Source organism: Necator americanus, chromosome V (genome assembly GCF_031761385.1).
Source record: "Necator americanus strain Aroian chromosome V, whole genome shotgun sequence".
Lineage (NCBI taxonomy): Eukaryota > Metazoa > Nematoda > Chromadorea > Rhabditida > Ancylostomatidae > Necator > Necator americanus.
The window spans coordinates 26,775,680-26,802,153 of record NC_087375.1 but is presented as its reverse complement, the minus strand read 5'-3'; the positions used below and the strand labels follow the sequence as shown (position 1 = coordinate 26,802,153).

General features: G+C 43.5%; 2 protein-coding genes across 3 annotated transcripts; one reads left to right on the top strand and one right to left on the bottom strand.

The window, feature by feature from the left end:
* Window positions 1–3: 3 nt before the first annotated feature.
* On the top strand, window positions 4–25,295 carry RB195_015331 (uncharacterized protein; the record flags this gene model as incomplete). 2 transcript variants are annotated; one of them, XM_064205995.1, is made up of 14 exons in its annotated part: window positions 4–17; window positions 303–431; window positions 601–660; window positions 994–1,090; window positions 8,560–8,617; window positions 15,621–15,666; window positions 15,729–15,864; window positions 20,546–20,686; window positions 20,737–20,850; window positions 20,905–20,997; window positions 21,457–21,552; window positions 24,708–24,883; window positions 24,940–25,096; window positions 25,161–25,295. In XM_064205995.1, 14 exons carry the CDS (start codon window positions 4–6, stop codon window positions 25,293–25,295), a joined length of 1,452 nt encoding a protein of 483 aa, XP_064061875.1. The 2 variants fall into 2 exon arrangements, with proteins under 2 accessions (XP_064061875.1, XP_064061876.1); XM_064205994.1 differs by lacking the exons at window positions 4–17; window positions 303–431; window positions 601–660 and adding an exon at window positions 897–949.
* On the bottom strand, window positions 22,236–24,098 carry RB195_015332 (uncharacterized protein; the record flags this gene model as incomplete). The annotated part of the gene is made up of 3 exons (XM_064205996.1): window positions 22,236–22,586; window positions 22,848–23,265; window positions 23,857–24,098. 3 exons carry the CDS (start codon window positions 24,096–24,098, stop codon window positions 22,236–22,238), a joined length of 1,011 nt encoding a protein of 336 aa, XP_064061877.1.
* Window positions 25,296–26,474: the final 1,179 nt, after the last annotated feature.

The window sequence follows — 26,474 nt, the reverse complement described above, 5'->3', positions numbered from 1 at the left end:
CCGATGCTTCGGGTGTTGTAAGTACAGATCGTCATTCTAGTCCTTTTCCGTTTCGGTAGCCTATATGACTCCTGCAACCCCGTATTTCCTGGCGCTACTGTACCAGGCTTTCCTCTGGGATCAGAAGACTCTTTTCTATTGCTGTAACTTGCGCAAAATTTCAAAACTCGGGCAGGTTGCAGGCCTCTAGTCCCATGAGTTTTTGGGGAACGTTGCGTCCTCTCGGAGTGGACATGTGGAGCTTATTTGTTGGAGGCGACTCCAAACCGCCTCCCTTGCACCTCCCAGTCACTTGATTGCAGGCATTTGGCCGGACCGACGTGCGAGATACGACAGCATTATGTGCCGATCCTGCTACAGCAGAAACAGGGAGTCCATCCTAAGAATCCTCCCGCGTCTCTGGGTGAGCACAACATCACTTTTGGTTTGCGGTTAGACCCCTATCCGCCACTCGGGGACGCGCCACGTAGCCTCGTGACTAACCGGCTGTGATCCCTCTTACAAGGGAGATCTGTAGGCAGATAGATCAACGGATCAATAATTGTGCTGCTTGTGATGCAACGATAGTTTTATCAAGTATAGTCAATAACAATCTAACAGACTGGTGTTCCGGAATGGTTCATTCTTTCCTACTCACGTCTCGTTACGCTGGAATAGCTGGTGGGTCTGTGCCGAGCATTATAGTCGAATCAAACGACATGAATCCGGCGCAATTTGGCGCTGACAATCGAACCCACGCGATGGGGCGTACCAGTTAGGATCGAGAGGAATCCTTGCCGGCACTGAACTCGTCGTTGCATCCCATGTCGATTCTAACGGTTAAATTTACCCACCTCGAGCGCAACCGCATACGCGACTGCATCCAACTTCATATCGTTCTGACCCGACCATATTGCATGCAAGCTACAGTGCCGATCCTGAATGCACCACACGTTTATCCTGTGAATTGGTTTGTTGTACGCAGTATTCACCTTATAGATAGCTGAAATTTAGGGAGAATATGCTAAAAGTGGAGAAATCAAAATCACATATCAGCCGGAGAGGTAAATCGGACCTTCCTCCTGAAGCGGGTCGTGTACGAAAGAGACTAGTAAGTGGTTTTTTTTTTCTAACGACAACTAATGCATTTATTTTCAAGCAGCTTACGAATGAATAGAGAGGGCATGTTTTGAAATGTTTGCATCTTCGCTACTTCTAGGATAAAAACGTAATCAATTGAGATAGAAGGTTAGCACATGAGGATCACTGCGAAGAGTTTGAGCGATTCGTAAGGTGTCTCTTCGATAGAAGTTCCACATTATTGCCTCATCCGAAATAATTGCAAGTTTAGTGACACTATGACCTCACGCACATTTATCACTTCAGAGGAAAGTCAGACGCGATCGTTCCTCTAAAATAAGCATAAGAGATTTTAAGTAATGAAATGGAGTTTATAGCTCACCAGTCTGAACGTCCGGCTAACGCCGGACTTCAGACTTTCTGTGGCATTCGCTTCGGTCGCGTTCACTTATCAATGAAAATTAATAGTAGCGGCGTTTGCTGTGAAATTATATTGGCGCCTTTCTAATAATACTTTCTACTTTTTTAATATAAAATTAAAGGCAAGATTTCTTAGATTTTTCTCCAAACGTTTTTCTCTGAACCATATTTGGATATCATTCTAACGTCAGCTTTAAATACTCCTACTATACCAACATAACATACACACAAATCGAAAATATTACTCGAAGTACGGGTTTCCTTCCTATTTTTCCCTGCACTTATCACAGAATGACGTTTTAACATAAAATGACGTGAAGATCATCGTAGTGATAAAGATAACGTTTCACGTCACATCATGTAAACTGTTGGACGCTATTTAAGCAGCGGGTTTCATTTATGTTTCTACTTTCCGAAGAAGGCATGTTACCATGTTAAGGCAAAGGAGCTGAAAATAGACACGCGGAGGAGTTATTGAAGAGAAAAGGAAGATGAAGATGAAGTTATTGTGCACTAATCTAACGCTCCGGGACCCGCCCACCCCATTTTATAGTTATTTCGCGTTGGCGCACCAATTCGATGCCGTGGGACCCGTCGCACCCCTTTTTTGGAATTTCGTTTCACACACACACACACACACACACACACACACACACACACACACACACACACACACACACACACACACACACACACACACACACACACACACACACACACACACACACACACACACACACACACACACACACACACACACACACACACACACACACACACACACACACACACACACACACACACACACACACACACACACACACACACACACACACACACACACACACACACACACACACACACACACACACACACACACACACACACACACACACACACACACACACACGCACGCACACACACACACACACACACGCACGCACGCACACACACACACACACACGCACACACACACATATGCACACACACACACACACACACACACACACACACACACACACACACACACACACACACACACACACACACACACACACACACACACACACACACACACACACACACACACACACACACACACACACACACACATATGCACACACGTGACAGACCAGACTTTTACCCGTTATTGTATAGCATGATAATTCATAAAAAGTCCATTAATTTACAGCATTGCGCACATGTATAATCAGCCCAAAACGAAATGGAGCACGCCGGAATTGCGTTAGTGGTTGTGTTCGAAGCGTCGCGGTGGAGATAGCGGTTGAAAATGATCTGGAACTACGGCGAACTCCACCAGTGAACAGTGGTAGAAGGGGTCCTGACCTAACCGCTACGCTCCACCGCACCCCTTCGACAGTAACCGCCCAGGCAGCTGCACCGTGCTTAATGTCCTTTTGACTCTGCTATATCTGCATACGTTTGTAGTTAAAAATGTGGTAAGCAGATGTTATTGTGTCAACAAAAGTGGACAATATCATTATCAAGAAAACACTAACAGTTTATTACAAAATCACTACCAACTATAGTCTAGTCAGTCTGGTCAAAAAAGACCTGGTTTGTGGTGTATTACGTATGTTGTTCAACTCGAAGTAGTTCGTTAGGATCCGATTCCATTTCTCGAACGACTGGACCGATAGTCGGGTCAAAACGACATGAATCACAAGTGTAGTTGCGGTGCATTTGCGTGAGCGCTCGAAACGGCCGGTGGAGGCAGCAGTTGGACCCGAGTTGGAACCGTCGCAAACTGCAGCGATGAGCAAGGTCAATCGTGTAGTTGGGAAAACGTCCTCCCGATAACGACCTCCTCCATAGAAGACCCTCAGAAAACGACCCGTTCGTCTCATTCCTTCTAGTATAGCCGCTCATATAGCAACGGAAAATTAGTTATAAAAAACAGAATTAAAGAAACAAATTGAAGAATTGACAATTTGAATAATATAGAAAGTATTAATAAATAGTGTTATAATGGATCATGATGTATAACAACGGGCTTATTCTGTCACGTGTGTGTGTGTGTGTGTGTGTGTGTGTGTGTGTGTGTGTGTGTGTGTGTGTGTGTGTGTGTGTGTGTGTGTGTGTGTGTGTGTGTGTGTGTGTGTGTGTGTGTGTTTCAGTCACGAAATTTCAAAAAGGGGGTGTGACCGGCGTCCCACCGGCGTCTGATTGGTGCGCCGACGCCAGATAGCTATAAAATGGGGTGCGACAGGTCCCACGGCGTCGGATCGGTGCGCAATAACTTCGTGTGGATGTCACGAAAGGTAAATTAGACGTTGCAGCCGTTTCATATTCATGGGCACTGCTAGTGTTGCATTGCGCCTCTATGAATCTTCCACGTATCTATTTCCTTTACTCCTCAACTTGGTAGCATGCCTTCTTCAGAAATTGGAAACATCCACACAAACGGCTACTTAAATAGTACCCATCAGTTTATATGACCTGATTTGGAACTTATCTTTATCAGTACGATGATGTTGTTTAGATCACTTCATAAATATTCTCCAAATGTAGAATTGACGCGTTTAGATGGAAAACTCTGTAATATTCGCCTTAATTCACAATAAAAAAGAGAAGGAAAGTGTTATTTAAAAACACACACATCTAATTTTACAGAAAATGCCACTGCTATGAACTTTCACTGATCAGTGAAGGAAAAATATCATGATCACACTATATAATAACACGCTTGGTCCATGTGTGTGTGTGTTTTTTTTTGTCTGTGTGTCACGAACATACTCCATAATGATGCAAACCTTTGCACCGATGGGGTGCCAAACCATTGCCATGCATTGGTAGGGGAGCACTCTACACTCCCACCATTGTCCAGAAGTGTATTTCTATGTATGTTGGGTTTGATAGGCCACGATAGTTTCTGTCATACATTAGTGAGGGTAAATAAACTTTTATGTGAATGTACACTTCCAAATTTGCAAACTATTATACCATAAAATAAATGACTTATTCTGTCACGTGTGCGACTGTGTGTGTCTCAGTCACCAAGTTCCAAAAAGAGAGGAAGAGGAATATCATGGCGTCGGTTTGGTGCACTGGAGCTCCAACGCAGTAAAGTTAAGTGGGACGGATCTACGACGTCGAATTCGTGCCCCTGAGCCGGAAAACCATGGAGTGGGGTGATACGGGTCCCACTGCACGGATTTGTGCGCGGGAGCCCAACAGGGGAATGGGTTTCTATGACTCATTCGCGTATCTCTCTCAAAACCTATTTCCCTGATGCTGCTAATATCCTTTCTTCACAAAATGGAAACACATATACAAATGGCTGCTTAGATACAATACAAGCCAACACACGTTAACGTGGTCTGACGTAGAGTTTTATCTTCATCACTACGATGGTGATATTCACCTCAACTCATGTTAGCACATCATTCTGTGCTGATAGTTGAGAGCGGAGGAAACCCACACATAGAATAATGTTTCCAAATTGTGGAGGTTTCAGAGAAACATAAAAAATTGAAGAAAGGGTTGATGAAAAAATCAATTGTAATTTTGCAAAAAAATCACTACTGTTATTTCTTATTGATCGGTGAAGGCGAGCGAAGTGAACACCACAGAAAGTCTGAAGTGCGGCTTTAGTCAGACTTTCAGACTGGTAAAAATATATAATATAATATAGACGTCACTGATAGCCCACTGGGTTAGAAGTAAGTCAGTATATACGTGCACATGTAAGTTGAAAAAGGAGGAAGCTCTCAACGTGTTATCGACGACACAATTCTTCTTTTGACAGTAATCACAAACGATTGGGAGTTCGACCTCCGCAGGAGCCATTATTTTTTGCAAAATACAAAAAACAGCTGCAAACAACATTTTAAAACCATTTTCAAACTAATTCCTAATATCTGCAAACAATTTTACTCATCCACATTGGAGGCGAAAGATTAAGGGTTCGATCCGCGCAGGAAGTTTTCATTTTTGCAAAATGGAAAAACTACTAATACCAGAGCAGAACGCATGCTAAAAGCATTTTATCACTACTGTCTATTTTCTGCACACAGTTTTACTCAATAACTGTTATTACACACAATAAATAGTTCGATCCACACCGGAAACTTGATTTCTGCAAAACGGAAGAAAAAAATTATTGAGAAAAACATTTCACCGGCAGTTTCTCTGAAATTGTATTTAGAATACTGTTCGCCGCATATAGGTATTATTCACAGACCCCTTCAGCGATTAAAACGAGACTCTGGTTGGAAATTACTAGTGGACTGGTCGCATTGAAATAAGTAGGAATAACGGACTATAGAAGAGATAGAGAAAAACAAAGGTGGCTGCTTTCTGTATAGGAAGTATTTCGCTACAAAAGAATTAAAATATCTTTTTTGGGCACCCTCTAGATTTTTTTGAAAACTAGTTGAGAGAAAGTTGAGAAATCTGGCATTTTTCTCAACTTTTTCTCAACTAGCTTTTGAGAGAACGAAAACTTTCTGCAAGGTAGTAAAAATGAATTTGATAGCAAAAATTCCATTTTTCTTCCTCTACAACATACTTCAAACCGAATACTTCTTTATAAAATGTGAGCTGAGTTGTTGTACTTTGTTCAAATTCACTCAAATTTCTTTATAAGATGTGAGCTGAGTTGTTGTACTTTGTTCAAATTCACTCAAATTTTGACACGTTGCCAAAAATCTGAGATTTAGCACTTTTCCCCATTGCGAGATTACGGTAGCGCGGTTGAAAAGTGCGATCCCATATCTTGATAGAGTATCACGAAAAACTCTTTACGGTTTACTTTTGGTCCCTGTAGGTGTTAAGGTTCTCTCAAAAGCTAGTTGAGAAAAACTCGAAAGTTTGAGGCAAAATTTAGAACTTCTCTCAACTAGGTTTCGAAAACTAGGAAATCTAGATGCACCAAGCTTTGTAGAAATACAGAAGTCTCTCTCTCCTTATTGCATGACATTCACTTTGAACGCCGACATTCAGAAACTCGTGGAGCCTGCTTTGCACTAATTTCATAACTAATTGCGCCTGTAGATGTCTTTTTTCGCTCAGTAACCATTAAAATTGTCTTTTCGATCTGACAGTCGCAAAAAAAAAACGGCCACACATCACGTTCCGCCATCGAGTGTCAAAAATTGACCTCAATCAGATTCAGCCGACTATGTACCAATACTCACTATTTGATTCCTTCTCCCATACTCAACATTTTCCTTCTTTGGTGAAATTTAAAAAAAAAAAACTCACTTAAAAGCAATGCCGGAAGACTTCGTTCAGAACGCATGTATAATTTACACTTTTTCTTGCTTTCGTGCTCTTGACTCCCCATTTATCTAATTTGGATGTCCTTCAATTATTTAGTATTTTCCCAAACTAGTCCTAAATCAAAAGGTATGAAATTATACCAGCAAAATCCTTGAAAAAAATACTTCACGACGCCTGTTTTTCTAACATTTTGCATCCCTTAATATGAGTTCATTTGAAATCGTCAACACTCTCGTCTTTTTCTCTTTGCTGTTCATTTCTTTCTCCTCTTCGTACAAGCATTACGACCGCCTCCTTCTCCGACACCCCCTAACCTCCACTGAAACCTATCGAGAGAAGTCGCGTGCGCATTTACGTGCTTCATGTTGTTTTGACCCTACTATAAGTAATGAAAAACCATCTGCGAGAGCTACAGCCTGCGTAAAAAAATGGAAAGATTAGTTCGCCAGTGCCCTCACCCCATTACAATAATGTGATCTTCCTTATCGTCAGCCTCTTCTGCACCAACTTATTTGTTTTTGGGTACCTAACGACCGCCCCCTCCCACCCGAATATTTGGGCAGAGCTGTAGTCAAGGACGACACGCCTCTGCGAAGACGTGGCCAGCCGCGTCATGCAATAATAGCAGAGCACCAATTGAAGGTAGCATACCGCGAATTTGAGGTGGTGCGGACTTCAGGTGGAGTATCCGTATACGTGGTCGCACATTATGGAGATGGGGGTAGTTCCTCTCATCTCTTCCTGCATTACTAGAAACAGCCGCCTCAAGAATGCTGTTTTGTACGACGCCATCCATTGCAACGCTCCACCCATTGCGCTGCCTCTGTCCTGGGATTCGTCGAAAATCAATTTGGACTGCCCCGATAGACAGTAAGAGACGCTACTTGTGCAAGGATGACGCGCTGCAATAGAAGGCATCGTACAAAACAGCATTCAGGGGACAGCTGCTTGCAGTGATTCAGGGAAAGTTGAACGGAACCAACCCGAACTCCATAATTTACGACTCCGTAGGGGCTAAAAGAGGTTGAGTTATTCGTTCGGTCCAGAAATAGCCTGTAATAGTTGTTCTGTGGATTCATCAGAACTCTTGACATGGTTAATCTTTCATCTTTCATCATTCATAAAAAAAATTGGGGGAAGGGTAAGAAAAGATTGCACATCTGAGGGATAACATGTTATATCATGTTATCTCGCGTTAAAGGCATCACCCCACGAATCAGGGGTGGTTCGGTTTTTAGGTGAGTTATGCCTATACGGGGTCGTAGATTATGTGGAGGAGAGTGATTCCTTCCATTTCTTCCTAATTCCCGTAAAAAACGGCCCGAAAGATGCGGCGCGTGCACAAGTCTGGCGCGTTCCACTCGAACAACGCTCAAAGCCGCATCTTACCTGCCGTTTTTTTTGCGGCAATCAGGGAGAAATGGACATACTCACCCTCCTCGCCATAAACTATGGCCACGTATAGGCATAAACCACCCGAAACCCGCACCACACTAGATTTGTGGGGTGATGCCTTTAATCGACCGGTGTTAAATTTCACCTCCGCTGACGATGGCAATTTTATCACCAATGGGAAATGATTGATCCATTGATTTGAAGTAATGGTCATAGCTAGAAGAGAATCTTGTCTCTCACTAAGTATCTGTCAAAAGTGAGATCAGAATGCTAGCCATGAACATCGACGGACAAAATAAAGTTATTCCCTTGAATATTCACCGAACACGTCATGCTAACATAGTGGTGCACCATGGAGGTTGTTACAAATGATGTAAAATAGCTTCAGTTAGTTAGACTCTTCTGTTCTTTATCGAATCTTTAAAAAAAATGAATTTTCAGAGCTTATCATCAGCATCTTTTGCGATACGGAAGTTTTTTAGCGGTCGTCGTAGAGGAAGTAAGTCCGCACTTATCACATATCAACTCTAGGCTCAAATTAGATTTTCAATTGTAACTTCCTGACTGCACCTCTAGACTCTGGAAAAAAAGACTGCTTCTGATTTCCGGAGATCCCTGAATCATGTCTCCTCACAGAAATAAGAAAGTAGACCCAACAGCTATTTAATTAAATAAAATACCCTAACTCTTAACTTAGGTAGGGTGTAGCGCAGTCGCTTGCACGGTTGATGATTTGAAATCGCTTAGCTAACTAACTCTTTCACTCCGCCAGGACCAATAAATTGGTGCCAGCTTTATTTGGAAAAACGATACTTTGACTGGATATATCGATGGTTCTCGATAATAACAATATATCATAATCATATCATAGTATATAGTCACATCATAGGCCTCATATAAGCTACAAAAAATTCTGAGTTAAAGGCGAAAAAATCGATCGTGCAGCCACAGCGGAACCTCTGACCACCCCGAATTTTTAAAAAAATATAAAAAATGTAAAATATAAAAATATATAAAAATATATAAAAATATAATTAAAAAATATATATCGGCAAAGAACGAGAGTGAGCCTGTTTTGTTTGCAGCCTCTCGTTTAAAGGCAGTATATTAGGAATCTCACGTGGTGTGGATTTCCCATAGAAAGCATCTATAAGAAGTCGTAGGTCGCGGAAAACCAGGTGGTTCCGCTCATCCTTCCGTAGTCACTGTGAAAAATGGCCCAGAAGTCCCTCTTCTTTACGACGACTTGCGTTGCAACGCGCCACCCTTTGCTCGTGCCGCATCAGTGAGCAAGCGTTCGAGGATTAGTAAGTTCTCCTCACCAACTTATTCACATTAAACTAATGAAGACACTGAAGTGAACGTAAAGGCGCATTCTAACGCGATTCCATGCCATTTCTTACCACGATCACGGAGAGATGAGAAGGTTTTCCGCAGTCTACAGCTCCGTCAGATTCATGGTATGCTGCCTTCAAAAGCAGTATATCACAATTTTGACGTAGTTCTGAACCCTTTGCGAAAGCATAGAGTTCTGCCCATGTTCGACTGTCTTTGAATCTCGGCACGTTGAAACGAAGTTTTTAATTGATTTCCTTGAGCTGTAGCCAAGATTGGTATTGATCGCCTTTATTAAACAACGGCTAACGTTTCGGCGTTATCGCCTTCGTCAGAGCCTGGAAAGTTCAAAGCCATTAGTGATTTATCCCCCCAAGCGCCTCATCACCCTACCGAAAGCATCCAAACGGTAGGCAAACTCAAACAGCAACACATTGGCTAGTACTTACCTCATTAGCTAGACTTGTTAACGCAGCAGACCACCACGTACCACAACTACGAGGGTCTTGATATAGGGATAACTCGTTTGTGATAGCAATGCACTCATCCTTCTTGTTCATTTTTGGACTTTTGGCGGTTATCCAAAAGGCTAGCGTTCTGCGTGCTGTGATCTCGGACTCGTAGGATAATATACGAACTTTTACGTCCACTTCGGAAATTGGATGACATATTCTACGGTGTGCTCCAAGTGGGGTGAAAGTTCTAGATTTTTCGAGTCCATCTAGATGCTCCTTGACCCTTATACACACTGGACGTCCCGTTTCCCCTATATACTCGTCACCGCACAACCTACACGTGATACGATACACTACCCCTGATATCATGCAATCACCCTCTCTGCCATACGGGCAAACCACGCAGATGGGAGTTGTGCAGAGTCGATCATACGCACGATTACGTACTGACTAACTGACCCTTGAGGTTTGCTGGAGGTATTTCCACAACCATCACGTCATTCTGTAGACCCGCTTTTCGTAGACAACCCCGTACCGCTCTGCTCATATCATCAGATATATAAGGTAAACAGAAAAGGATCTTTTCTGGGCTATCCACTACGTTGGATCTTCGAGAGGGATGTCGTGCTTGTCGGGTAGCACCATCCCAGCTGGGTACCCATTGGATATTGCTACTTTATGGGCCAGATTTTGCAGAGTTCTATTAGTAGGTTGCGGAACCCAGTTGCGCTCATCTCTCCCTAATCGTAGTTAAAAATACCGCTGGGAACCGCTTTATTTCCTACGAGGTACGTTCGAACGCCCTTCTATGTACATGTTTCAGTCCTCTCACCAACTTACTCAGTGGTTTCACTTGTATAGGCTGCTGGTGAAGGGGCCGCGTATAGAAGTCTGATTGCTATCTATTCGTGGTGGCCCTGCTTTATCTAAACGCAATCAGGCGCTCGAGCCTATGCATTGAGAACGTACTAGCTATATAATCTGCACTGTTATGTGGCAAAAACTTCCCATACATTGCAAGAGGGTGCTGTCGTCCAGCACCATACCAGATCCTATATCCTGAAAGGTCGAATGTCTGAGGGAAACATGGAATCTTTGGCGACAAACAGCTATCCCGTTACACTGAACTGCCAGTCGCTGTCAAATGAACTGAAACAAACCGCTCTACATAGATTGCAATTTCTGCATGCACCACTTGCTGCATTGCAGGAAACACGCATCAGAGATCGTCTTTCTCATCAGTATCGACAGTTACGCCATCTACTGCGACGATGCTGATGAAAGGAAAGTAGGAGGCTGCGCAACAGCTGTTAGGAGCGATTGCAACAACCTGGTGGAGGAGTTTGAATCAATGTCGTAAATATGCGCTTTTGTACGATTGGGGGATTACGCAGAGGACTGAAACCCTGAATTCTCCGTAGGTGCTTACACACCTACGGAGACCGCAAAGGACCACAACAAGGACGCGTTTTATGATGAACTCAATCCGTTGATATCCAAGATCCAAGCCTGCAGGCGGTAATCGTCGGAATTGATGCGAATGCAGAGATGGGACTTGAACAACAACCAGGTGTGCTTGGAAAATGGTTCTATCGCATAGAGTAGACATCGGACAACGGGAATCGTCTCATAGACCTTTGCGAGCAGACGAATCTCATCATTGCATCCACGTTTAAAAGGAATCATTGACGTCATCAGTTTACGCTTCAAGGGACAACCCCATTAACGCCGGAAGAGCAGCAAAAACGGAAGATGCCGACTCCCAAGCCTCAGCTCGATTGCGTTCTGACGAAGAACATGTCTTTGTCAGATATCCGAAAATATAGAGTTGCCTGGGATATCGCATTCAATTCCGACCATTGCCCAGTTCTTCTCAGCTCTATGGTACCGTTCCAGATATCGGGGAGCTCAACATCAACCGAAGCTCGACTTGGCAGGTCTGGAAAACGAGGAGTGCGAAAAGAAGTTCCTCCAACGGGTGTCGATCAATATTGGATTCCGGACCAGGAAGTGGACGACGCTGACTCTTTCACCAAGTGCATTCAGGACGCTGCAAAGAAAACGCTCCCGGTTTCAGCACCGAGGAAGAAGTTCGTCTTTGCATCTATGGAGACAATGTCCACGTACAATTCTGTATGTGTTGCCCGCACTACTGGTGGCTTCAGCCAGGAGAAGCGTCTGAGAAGGAGGTTTCATCATCAGCTGAAACGTAATCGTGAGAACGAATGAACGTCAAAAGCGAAGGAGTCTGAAGAGGCGTGAGAGGACAAAAACCAGAGAAAAGCCTATACTCCACTAAGGCAGTATAGCGGCAAGATGAAGAGGTCTTCGCCTGTCCTGAACATAGGCAACCAAATCGCTGTCGAGGAGGCAATCCTGCCCATCTTGAGGGAGCATTTTAACACTCTGCTAAAAAGACAAGTGCCGTCAGTCTCTGAACTGTACGCCTAAAGACAGACATACACCACGATACACCACGACAGACATACACCATGAAGAGCCACTGACTGAGTCGGGGGTTCTAGTCTATATTCAAAAAATGAAGGATGGCAGAACTGGTGGGGACGACGGAATCAGCGCAGAAATTCTGAAGTTTCTTACTCTTTCTGGGATTCGTAAGATGATGGAGATCATCCGTTCAATAGAGATTGACAAAAGGATTCCTGACTCCTGGCGACACGCTATTATAATTCCTCTCCACAAGAAGTTATGTGTTACGGAACCCAGTAATTACCGAGGAATATCACTGCTGTGTGTAACGTACAAGGTTTTGAAGCAGATCAACCTGAATCGACTAATCTGACATCGCGAAAAAACCACTCGTAACGAGCAAGAGCTTTTGCTCTGGTCGATCGACGATTGATTAGGTGTTCATTGTGAGCAGAGTGATTGAAGTGTGGCAGCGGTATACGAAGACTCTACAGTTAGCATTCTTAGACTTTGAAGCCGCTTTTGATTCCTTTTACCGAGGCCGTTTCTTGAACGCGGTTCGCGCCGAACACGCCGAACCGAACGCCGCTTCTTTGCGAACTCTAGCTGAAGATCGAACAGGATCGATTCAGATATGTTCAAGGACGACACACTCCGAAAAAGATGCGGATAGCTGTGTTAGGCCGTAACACCCGCCCGTCGATTAAGTCAAGTCAAAGTCAAGGCTGGTGAAAAGAAATCACTGATCTGACATCACTGATATCACTGATGGAAGCGTGGTCACCACAAGGGTGGCGCGCTGCAGCTGAAGGCCTTGTAAAAAAGGCGTCTTCCAAGCCGTTTTTAACGACGATCAGGGAAAGATCAGTGGGACCACGCTGGATTCCGGAACCTACTTTTCGAACTCTACGCTTTCGCTGTTGGTTCAGCAACACGTCAAAATCGTGATACGCGTCTTGTAATTTAGACGACATCTACAAATGTCTCTAATCTGAAGACATTCCGGATGTACTTGTGTTTTCTGCTGCATTCATTTGCTGATCAGGTACTTCTGCGGTCATCAGAAATTCAGGGATGGGGCACATCAAATTAAAAATCTATATAGGGCCAAGATTTTGCAGCCGAACATGACCTATTCAGCAAAATTCCTACTTTACCTCGATGAAGGCTTACTTTAAAAGATTCTGCTCTGTGAAATCTCTTGATCTCCTCGAGTTCAAAATCAGAAATTTGTTTTATTATGCTTATTTGTACTACTTTATTTATCCGAACTTTTAAAGAATTATCAGTGGCTTACAACAAATCAATCCGGACGTCCGGCTGAAGCCGGACTTCAGACTTTTTTATGGTGTTCTCTTCACTCGCCTTCACTGAATTCGAATAATCAAAATTAATCGAAAATTAATAGTAGTGACATTTCCTGTGAAATCAGAATTTCTAACAACGTTTTCTTCTTTCTTTTTTACAATAAATAAAGGTAAAAACTTTTATGGTTTTCTTTCTAAACGCGTCACTTCTACATTTTGAGAATATCCAAACTTTCAGCTTCAAACAATACATCTCCTTCCATACCAATGTAATATAGGCACAATTTGAAAGTATTACTCGGAATACGGGTTTTCTTCTTGTTTTCCCCATCAGCTATCACATAATGATGCACGATATTATCGTACTAATCAAGATAACATGCCACTTCAGATCATGTAAAATGTTGACTAGTATTTTAAAGGCATCACCCCACGAATCTGAGGTGGTGCAGATTTCAGGTGGAGTATTCGTATACGGGATGGGAGACTATGGAGAGGTGGGTGATTCCGTCCATTTCTTCCTAATTGCCGTAAACAACGGCCCGGAAGATGCGGCGCCGCACAAGACCGGCGCGCTCCAGTCGAACTCCTTGTAGAAAATAGTGCGCTAGAACGCCTGAAGCCGTATCTTCCGGGCCGTTTTTTACGGCAGTTAGGAAGAAATGGACGGAATCACCTCCCTCTAAATAAACTTCAATCCCGTATACGAATACTCCACCTGAAATACGTACCACCTCACATTCGTGAAGTGATGCCTTTAAGCAGCAGGTTTCATTCGTGCTTCCACTCTCTGAGGAAGGCATGTTACCAACGTGAGGCAAACCTGCAAGGAAACAGACGCACGGAGGAGTCATAGAGGTGTAAAGCAACGCGCGCAGTCGCCACGGATATGAAACGGTTGCAACGCCCCGTTTACCTTTTGCGACATGCACACGAAGTTACTGCGCGATAATACTGCACTATGGCACAACAATTCCACGTCGTTAGAACCGCCGCACCCCATTTTATAGCTTTCTGGCTTCGGCGCACCAATCCGACGCCGTGGGACCCGTCGCACCCGCTTTTTCGAATTTCGTGACATACAGACACAGACAAACGCAGACGCAAACACGCGCGCACACACGCACGCACACACACAAACACGTGACAGCGGACTAAGTTCGTTATTATATAGCATGATACTTCAACCCTCTACTCGCTACTTGCTTAAAACTCCTTCCTTTATAAGGCGTGGTATCGGTACTTACAATGTTTGACATAGTAATTTCTGAGTGATGAAGTCGAAGAGAATTCCGACTCCTTTCATGGAAGCCCAAGTTCTGTACCATTTCGGGTTTTGAAATAAATAGTTTCACTTGTGAAGAAACAAAAAAGGAAGAGGTACGAAAATAGAGAGTAAACTAGTACTAGAACATAGTCGAAGCATCCCTCACCTTCGAGATACACAACGAACCATTTCTGGCGGGCTTACCATACTGCTAAGAAACGGCGTCTAGGAAAGAACTTTGAAACTTAGTTTGAAATATAAAATTAAGATTGTTCGATAGATGATTATCTAACATTATCATACGTAACGCACTGGTATGACTTTGTTAAAAACCCAAGTTGATTCGAAATAACACAATAGCTATCATTGGTGTGCTGAAAAATCCTCTGCACGAAATCACCATCCCGAGCACCATACCCTCTCTCAGTAACTTGACAAGAAACGATAACCTACACGTGAACTTCAAGTTACAGTCGACTGTTGGAAGTATATCATTCCACGCTGATGAAATACTCTCCAAGTTCGATCATTGCACGAAGACAGCTCGTTTGGTAGCACCCCATAGTTCCAGATACTAGTTACTATACTCACCGCCAACTGCAAACGGTAGAAAACCGCACCACCTTGTAATTCGTCGGCTTCCGCGTTTTCCGTACATAAATCGAACCGCTCTTGTTGTACTGTATTTCTAATCACAAATTCATTAAGGCTCACCAAGCACACCTCGCCATTCGTTGTCACCCGGCAAACTGAGGTTTGCACCCAAAACGTAAGAATATTAAAAGATGGGCAGCTAACATAGTTCTGAAAATTTAGGAAGAATTCCAAACAAGATGAGTTAACCAAAGCGTTCGACGAAGTCTCGGAAAATAATCGAGTAGAAACCCAGGAAGGTTGGAATTACCTGACGTCACCAAAAGATAGGAAAATGAAAAAGATGCGTCGTAAGCAGGTACATATTGTAGATATCGTAAAACTACTAGTTGTTTTGTCAATGACATCCAATTCTTCTGTTTCTATCGCCGTTTCTTAACGGGTGACTGCCGAATGTAGGGGAGAGATCTCTTCCACCCACAATAAATTGCAACAATGCGTGACGGAATTTACTGCGTAATACATAATAGGGTCAAAACGACATGAAACACCATGCAGTTACTTAAACAGTACGAAAAGTAGGTTGCCACTTAATCTTATTCCAATTTTGATAATCTGTACTTCCCAAGTACCTTCCTCTTGGGCTTTTTCCACCCTTTATCTCATACTTCAGCTTGCTCCGTACATTTTACTGTTTAACACTAGTATTATCATCAGGACCTTCATCACGAATTCCTTCTCTGTCACAATTCCTGCTTGGAAGTAACCTGACCCCACGCCAAAATAGTACAAGTATACGGCGAGGACTTTAGCTCTTACAGGACGTAGTTCGACAAATTCAAGGATGGCGACTGTTAGCTGGGTAATTCTGATTAGTCGGGTCCAGAAATCGGTCGATGTGGTGTAGGCGTTAGACCTTGCGAGAGTGAAGATAAGATAGTACCTCACCCTTCTTTCTTTTCAAAGAAGACTCGGTTTTTTTATACGTTCATCCCTGGACATAAGAATAGTGCCACGTTCAAAAGTCTCATGAAGAAGAGACAGTAATTGGATCGTGTTGAAGAAGTTCGTTTGTCCAGAAGCCTAACCTCCGCCTCATGAGGATGTTCCATTCCTGTTGTCGGTCACACACGCTGAAAGCAGACCGAAATCGCTTTTCACGACGACAACGACTACACTACACTACAGCTGATTGGTAATCCTCCACCCTGGTTGTCTCAGACTCCATTCAATCATTACTTTTTCTTCACAACTTACTGGATGCAGGGAAGATCACAACTGAGGACGAAGTGAGGAAGATATTCGTTGGTCTCTCCAGCTCCCAGAATTTCTGTAAGGAAAGAATCGACATGTTCACCGGACCTTGGCGTGGATTTGTTATTAGGAATGGAGCATACTTCTGAGCTCAGATCTCTTCGCATTTGAAAAATCTACAATAGAAAGTCATTCAAAAAATTGGAAATCATTTATGCGACAATCTAAACGAAGAAATTCTCTCATTCTATTTGTCGTAAGGGTGTAGACTTGTTCAGATACCATCCGCTTTCTGGACCTCACCGTATTTTTAGTAATACTTTAATTTTAATTTAATTTAGCTCAATTTTAATAATAATACTTTTTAATAGTACCAGTAATAATACTAACAAATCACGTCCTAAAACTTAACTTCTAGTAAAAAGGGTCCAACATCAAAAATCTCCGCAAAAATTGCCTTTAATTGCAAGCAGTTTTTTGTGACTTAAAAACAGATTCCTCCTTTTTCCATAACAAGTTCCATACAACTGCCAGTGGCATAAATGACGCATTGAAACTAAATCGTTTTCAGAATTATGCAATTTCCAAGGATCCATGAATGTTTTCCTGATAGATAAGTCTACTATTGTTTTAGCCATTACTGATCCCTCATATGATTCTGGAGTTCGTTTTGGGTTTGAGGAGAGAAATACACGTAAAAGGGGTTTCGTCATGACGATGCGACGCGTCTACGGTGGAGCGATTCACTGAGCTACTTCTAGAGTATGCTGAAAATTCTTCGGAGACTTTTCTTTTTATTTTTTATAGTTTTTCACTGACTTTTCAGATGGCATTGTCTGAAAGAGCTTAAGCATTCTCGATCAAGTCGTTTTCCATCTTTGAGATCATAGTTTATTTAATTTCCATCCAACCTTCAAATGTAACTTTCCACAATTTTCAACTTTTCTGGTCATAATACCAAGGAAACCATTTCTCGCTAGTTCAATGCATAATTCCTCCTGATTTGATTGCGTCTCCATAAAGAAGTCAGTTTCTAGGATTACTGCACCACTTTTTACATGTATGCTCATACTTCGCCTTCTGTTATGAATTTTGAGATCTTACTATGATTCCAATTACTACAAACGCTAATCATGCACAGTTAAAGGAATCACCCTACAAATCTGAGGTGGTACGGATTTCAGGTGGAGTATTCGTATACCGGATAGTAGATCATGGAGAGGGGTGTGATTTCGTCCATTTCTTCCTAATTCCCGTAAAAAATGGCTCGGAAGATGCGGCGCGCGCACAAGGGTGGTGCGCTCCAATCGAACTCGTTGTAGAAAATAGTGCGCCGGAACGCCTGAAGCCTCCGGGCGGTTTTTTACGTCAATTAGGAAGAAATGAACAGAATCACCCTTCTCTCAATAATCTACGATCCCGTATACTCCACCTGAAATCCGTACCACCTTAGATCGGTGCATAAAAAACCACGTCAATTAGGAAGAAATGAACAGAATCACCCTTCTCTCAATAATCTACGATCCCGTATACTCCACCTGAAATCCGTACCACCTTAGATTCGTGGGGTGATGCCTTTATTTGAAAATGGGAGAAAAATTAAATCACTCTGAACGAAGACCTTAGAGGCGTCCTCGGAGCAAAACACACAACGAAGCTATTCGGAAAGAGCTTTGTTATGACCACGTAGGCCCATCAGGCACTGTTGTACGAAAGAGAGCGAAAACGACAAAAAGTGAATAGGAAACGTAATTGGGGGCACCCAAACAGTGGTGGTAATGGCTGTCTAACCATGTTTCTTGGGGTCTCAACCATTAAACAGGCTTTGTTGGTTTAGTAATTATGTTGTTTACCATAACCATCATAATTGATCAAATATAATAGTTTGTCTGCATTCGTCGAAATGGCTTTCTAAGGGTCCGCCTGAAACCTAAACTTTACACGATAAAGTGCAGATTGGCGTTGACGTTTCTGCGTCTACGCGTTCGACTTTAAAAGCAGCGTGTTACGATGTTGATGTGGTAAGGAAAAACGTTGAGTTCGGGTTTTAGATTGCGGAAACTAGCGTGTATACTCTCATTTTCCCTTAAAGGCAGTCGTAAAAATTGGAGTGAAAATCGTTCTAATTCTTACGAGGTACATCAGAAAGCACGTCCATGTACGCGTTCCAGTCCCCTCAGTAGCTCATTCCTCTGTTTCATTTGAATAGACTCGTGAAAAGACATTGATCTTTCATCACTTGCACTACAATGCGACACGTGAAAAAAAAACACGTAGAAGACGGCGCTCCTTCCTACGAAATCAGCTGCACCGCGCTACTTTCTTTCATGAGGTGCGTCAACAAGCAAGAGGTTAAAGAGTAATGAGTTCCTCTCATAGGTCTATTTAAGTAAAACTGATGAGCAGACTGCTGACGGAACAGGAACATACAAGAGTGACGCATTCTAGCGTTTGTAAGAACTAAGGCGGTTCCGATTTTCCCGTTTTTCAGGTCGATTGGGGGTTTTTGAACGGAGTCACGCTGATTTCCGTAATTTACAACCCGAACTCTACGTTTTCCCCAAGGTTTCCGTACTATTGTCAATTTCGTCCTTTAATTTAGAACCGTTCAAGATTTATGAACGCGCATACTGCCTTACAATCACTTCCATCTGTCAAGTCATTTTTTTCCTCCCAGGCAAATCTCAGACAGTTCGAGCCAACATTCAATCGTGCAGCCACAGCGCCGCCGCTTACCGACTGCGCTACACCCACCCCACCTTGAACCTAGTAGCTAAAAAAATCGTTCAAAATTCGTTGTGGCCTCCTACTGTTTGGTGATTGATTACGAGATACTTTCGCAAATCGCAATATATAAGTTGGAATCAATCGGAAACGGCCAAAAATTTTCATAACGGCAAAAATGGATGCTGCTAACTTACCGACTCTTCGTGATTTCACTCGGGTTACTATGTGGGCGGAGTTTGCACCGGCGTCCAAAGAGGAACTTCAAGAATTCAACCAACCCTTTTTAAAAAGCAAAGAAAAATCCTACACACTACATCCTGCATGATGTAGAGTAAGCGCAGTGCACGAACTCACTGCAGACGCGTCGTTATGCAGCCATTCGTCTTACATTAAAGGCATTACCCCACGAATCTGAGGTGGTACAGATTTCAGCTGGAGTATATACGGGATAGCAGATTATGGGGAGGAGGGTGATTCCGTCCATTTCTTCCTAATTGCCGTAAAAAACGGCCCGGAAGATACGGCTTCGGGCGTTCCGGGCCCCTATTTCCTACAAAGAGTTCGATTGGAGCGTACCAGCCTTGTGTACGCGCCGCATCTTCCGGGCCGTTTTTAACAGCAATTACGAAGAAATGGACGGAATCACCCACCTCTTCATAATCTACTATGCCGTATACGAATGCTCCACCTGAAAACCGTACCACTCAGATTCGTGGGGTGACGCATTTAAGTCCAGCTTTCGTGACCGCCTACTTAACTACGAGCTTTAGACGACAGCTGCAATGACAGAGGAGCAGCTTACTTATGACTTTCAACTGAATGCAACAGTAGGTTGAGAACAAAGTAGGTCGTCGAAAGCTGGTCACGAATACGAATGTCCGACTTTCATCTAGATGAGGAACGAAACGACGATAGAAAACTAAGGAATTGCTATCTCACGAGGATGCAACATTTAACTGTACAATTCCCAGCATAGAACTTCTCTAGGTGGAACGCTCCCTTCCGTATTCCTCTACACCCTCCATTATTTATACGCATCACTTAATAGCTGCTTGTAGATACGGCCTTTTGTTGAGCATGCCCTCAGGAGGACTCCCATTGGTTTGTCAGCAGATTTCCGCCAGATGAAGAGGAGCAACGATCCTTCGAAGATGACGGAATTCGTGTCTCAAATTCCTCACGGAAAGAATCGTTATAAGGTAACTGGTACCTGTTAACTTTGCGTTTCGCATCCGAAAAACAGTTGCAGGACGTCGGCTGCCTTGACAATAATCGTGTCGTTCTTAAAATCGGCTCCTGCTCTTACATACATGCCAACTTTGTGGCTTCACCAAATAATCCAAGAAGATTCATCTGCACTCAAGTGAGTCACGTACTACCAATGAGAGATTCCAAAATACTTCACGAAATGAAGTAGGGACCCTTGCAAACAACATGTTCTGAATTCTGGTGCATGGTTGTACAGGAGGAAGCGGAAGTGATCCTAATGTTATGCAATCTTACTGAAAAGGTATTACAACGCTCTTCTTGTAATCCTATGAGCAGTTCTCATAAACGTTACGGCTTTACAAATTGTGATCATAGACGATATCATATGTATCGAATATTTGGAGGTATACCATCCCAGTATGAAAACGGATGTAAAAAACAAAGGGATTATGTGCGGGTCAAAACGACGTGAAGCTCGGTGCAGTTGTGTAGGCGGCTGCTCTCGAAGCGGCGCTGTGGAGCTAGTGTTTGGGATGTGAGTGAGATCATCATAGCTACTGCAGCGACCAGTGGTGCTAGCAGGGACCTCCCCCAATCCTACTCCTTCCGCTCTACCGCACCGTTTCGAGCGCAGCCGCTTACGCAACTGCACGGAGCCTCATTTCGTTTTGATCCTCTATAAAACGCTTCCGAGAACACGGCTCACAACTAGGAACTTCACATCGAATTTTTAGCCTTAATGTTTTTTTTTAATGTTTAGAGGGAAAGCAAGTGTGCTGTGTACTATCCCACAAAAGAAGATGAATTCCTAACTTTCCAGGGTGGCGTTTCTGTCAAATTCAGAGATCGAGAAGAGGTTTGTGACTTACCTGACTTAATCGGCGGACTGATGTAATTGCCTGAGCGATTATCCACATCTTCGCCGAGGTGTGCCGTCCTTGAACATAGCTCTGTCTAATCTTCTCAATCTTGAACGGTACCAATCCATTCCTCGCTATTCCATACCCGTCAAAACTTTACGTCGGGCCTGAACTGCCTGTCCACACCGAGTGTCCTCAGGTCCTTTTTCACCACCTTAGCCCAGAACTTCCGTCTTCGGCCAGGTGGCCTTTCTTTCCGTGCAGTCAAGTCTATCCATCACCGTAATTGGTGCTGCCCATGTCTGATCCGTACATCATGATGCGGCGAATTGCGAATAGGTAGACCCGCAGCTTGGCTTCGTTGATAATGCGGGTCGACCACAGAAATTTCGCTAAGGTATTTAATGCTTTAGCGGTGGTGCCTTAACGCATCTTTGCTGAATGTCTTTCTCGTAGCTGACTTCAGCATACAGCCCATGTAACAAAACTTATCGACGAATCCGATCGGTTGTCCGTTAACCATAATTCCCCCGTTCGAAGTCTCGAAGAGATCCAAATCTGCTTGCATTTATTAGGGCGTATACGTAGTCCATAGGATGTAGCCAGCTTCGACACATGGTTGACAAGATGTAGAATTTTCGCACTTCTTTCTATGAATATAACAAAATCGTCGACGTACTCAAGATCGGTCAAGGGGTACCCTGATGGTGCTAAGACTATGTCGCCAGGACACAATGGACTGTTCTTCGCATGATGCCAGCGATAGCGAAGTTGGGAACAGGAAGGGTCCTGCCACTGCCCCTTGTCTAACTCCAGTCACCACCTCAAACGGCATTGCACATTCGGCTGTTCGAACAGCAGCAGTTGTTCCTTGATTCTTATCATCAAGCAAGCGAACGAACTTTCCTGGTACTCCATCGGCGAGGAGCGCGTTGAGAAGAAGGCCTCGATGAGGAGAGTCGAAAGCGGCTTCAAAGTCCAGAAAGCTAATTGCATTGGCTTGGAATACCGCTGCCAGATTTCGATCACCCTAATAATGATAAACATCTAGTCAATCATAGATCGACCAGGATGAAATCCAGCTTGCTCGTCGCCTGTTGTTTTTTCTTGATGCTTAATAAGTCGGTCCAGGGTAATCCGCTCCAAAACCTTGTACATAACATGCAACAAAGAGATTCCCCGATAGTTCCTAGGTTCCGCGACGGATGACTTCCTGGGGAATTATGATGGCGTGTCTCCACGAGTCAGGTATCTTTTCGTCTATCTATATTGAACGGATGATCTTTGTCACCTCGCGAATCCCAGACGGAGGAAGATATTTCAACATTTCTGCACTAATCCCGTCATCTCCACCAGATTTTCTATCCTTCATTTTTTGAATACAGACTAGAACCTCCGACTCGGTCGGTGGCTCCTCGTTAACCGCATATGTCGGCCTATGAACGTGCTCGAGTTCAGAAGCTGACGGTGTCTGTCGGTTCAGCAAGGTCTTGCAGTGATCCCTCCAAATTGGAAGGGCTGCTTCATCGACAGCCACTCCATTGGTAATGTTAGGGACAGGAGAACATCTTTTCATTTTGCCGCTATACTGTTTTAGTAAAGCATAGGCTTCCCGCGGGTTCTTGTCCTCCCACGCCTTTTCAAACTCCTTTGCACTTGACGTCCACTCGTTATCGCCGTCTTGTTGCAGTTGACGACGCAACTTCCTTCTAAGACGCTATTCCTGGTTAAAGGCATCACCCCACGAATCTGAGGTGGGGCAGATTTCAGGTGGAGTATTCGTATACGGGATGGGAGACTACGGAGAGGGAGGTGATTCCGTCCATTTCTTGCTAATTGCCGTAACATACGGCCCGGAAGATGCGGCGCCGCACAAGACTGGCGCGCTCCAATCGAACCTCTTGTACAAAATGGTGCGCCAAAACGAATGAAGCCGTATCTTCCGGGCCGTTTTTTACGGCAATTAGGAAGAAATGGACGGAATCACCCCCCTCTCCGTAGTCTCCCATCCTTTATACGAATACTCCACTTGAAATCTGCACCACCTCAGATTCGTGGAGTGATGCCTTTAAAGTCACCAGTGCTGCGGGCGACACATACAGAATTGTGCGTGGATTTTGCCTCCATAGATGCAAAGGTGAACTTCTTCCGCGGCAATAGAACCGGCAGCGTTTCCCTTGCAGCGTCCTGGACGCACCTTGTGAAGGAATCCGCATCGCTAAGCTTCTTCCTGATCCGCACTCCAACATGAAGAGACACACGTTTGTGGAAATTCGTTCCGCGTTCTTCGTCTTTCAGACCTCCTATAATCGCTCCTAACAACTATTGCGCAGCCTCCTACTTTCCCTTCATCAGCATCGCCGCAGAAGATGACGTAATTGTCGATACTGATGAGAAGGGCGATCCCTGATGCGTGTTTCCTGCAATGCAGCAAGCGGTGCATGCAGAAATCGCAGTCTATGTAGAGTGCGATATGCAGTTCACTTGACAGCGACCGGCAGTTCAGCGTAAGGAGATAGATGTTTGTCGCCAAAGATTCCATGTTTCCCTCAGGCATTCGACGTTTCAGGATATATGCTCTGGGATGGTGCTGGACGACAGCACCTTTTTGCAATATATGGAAATCTTTCGCCATATAACAGTGCAGGTTATATAGTTTGTACGTTCCCAATGCGTACACTCGAACGCCTGATTTAATTGAAGCAGGACCACCACGAGCAGTTACCAATCACGAACAGGTTCTATACGCGGCCCCTTGAAATTCGTAATATAATTAACTTTGCATATTTAACAAGGAGTAAGCGAAAGATGTAGCGGTTGGCACCTACCAGTCCTTTGGAAGAAGTTTAAATATTTCTTGTAAATATTAAAACCATCGCCTTGCTATTATTTCTAACGTGCTAAATTTTACCGATTTATTCCGTCGTTCTTACGAGTTTTACGCACGACGAACAAAAGTAAGAAGAAAAATCGCAAAAGGACGAAGATTTATGCGTATACAACAGTTTATTTAAAAATCTTTCATTCCTACAGATACTTCCTAGACATTAATAGGACTCTGTATAAAAACAGTTTATGGAAAAATGGCAGTCATACATATGATGTCGTCGCAAGCTTCACTATTACAACGATAAAAAACACTTATTTCTAGTTGTCTTTTCCGTTCAACACGAAGACGAAGGTCGAAGTTACCTATCTTGAAGTAACGATTATGGGTCATGCGCCACAAATGTGCAAACATTACCATTGGATAGATTGGCCTGATCGAGGTGTCCCCGAAGCAGATTTGGCGCCACTTTATCTTCTTTATCAAGTTCGCTCTGTTAGGTACGCTAAGATGGTTTCTAAACAGAATTATGTCAGTTCTGGTTTTTCCAATTTAGAACACCAATTGTAATCCATTGTTCCGCTGGTATTGGAAGGACGGGGACAATGGTTTTGATAGAAAATGCCATGGAAATACTTGAAAGAGGCGAACAACTTGAAAAAATGGACGGATATTTACAACAGCTAAGAGCGCAACGAAATAACTGCATTCAGGTAAAGTTATTGACAATACTTATAGTTACTTTCCGCACCTAAACATAAATGAACACTGTTTCAGACTGACCAACAGTATTTGTTCGTGCATCAAGTTCTACTAAACTTCCTACGTGAGGCAGGGTGGCTACCACAAAGACTAAACTCCAGACTTAAAGATTTCACTGAACATTATCTCAGACTAACTAGGAAACCTTAACTTGCATAAATGGATACAAATGATCCAGAACATATAATCATGTCATGTTCTTTGCCTTTCTACAAAGCTTGGAATATTAAATCTAGACTCAGTGTGAACGTCTCATGGTGTCATGTTTGAATAAAATGTTTTCAATTACCTTTTGGCTCTTTCATCGGTGTGGAAATTTCATTTCTATTCTTTCTCGGTTCGGCATTCTGAATCTACCAAAAGTAAAGTAGTATGCAAGAAGCGATCCGCAGAATGATACATACGGAATGCTATTCATGTGTTTCGAAACACTTCTGTACTCCACTGACCTGGTACGTTCAATTATCATGATCATCCTATACAATAACGGGTTTAGTCTTTCACGTGTGTGTGTGTGTGCGTGCGTGCGTGCGTGCGTGTGTGTGTGTGTGTGTGCGTGCGTGCGTGCGTGCGTGCGTGCGTGTGTGTGTGTGTGTGTGTGTGTGTGTGTGTGTGTGTGTGTGTGTGTGTGTGTGTGTGTGTGTGTGTGTGTGTGTGTGTGTGTGTGTGTGTGTGTGTCACGAAATTCAAAAAAGAGGGTGTGACGGGCCCACTCGGCGTCGGATTGGTGCCCCGGTTTCAGATAGCTATAAAATGGGTTGCTATGGGTCCAGTGGCGTCGGATTGGTACGCCGGCACCAGATAGCTACAAAGTGAGGTGAGACGGGTCCCGCATCATCGAAATGGTGCGCAATAACTTCGTGTCCATGTCGCAAGAGGTAAATGGGGCGTTTCATACCCGTGGACACTAGGCGCGTTGCTTTTCACCTTTATGACTCCTTCGCCCATCTAATTCCTTGTAATTCCTTCGTCTGCCAGAAGTTAATAACATGCCTTCCCCAGAAAGTGGAAACACTCATGCAAACAGCTGCTTAAGTAGTACCCAGCAGTTTATAGATCTGACGTAGAATGTTATCTTCATCAGTGGGCTGATGTCTTTCACGTCATTTTGTGCTAAAACATAGTTTTTTGATGGCTCTTGGAGGGAATAATGGGAAAAATCCATATTTCGAGTAATACTTTCAAATTGTGTACATTATATTATCGAAGGAGAGTTTGAAGCTGAAGTTCGAATGTTCTCCAAATGTAGAACTGACGCGTTTAGAAAGAAAACTATTAAATCTTTCGCCTTTGTTTATAATGAAGAAAAAAAAATTGCTAGAGGTACAT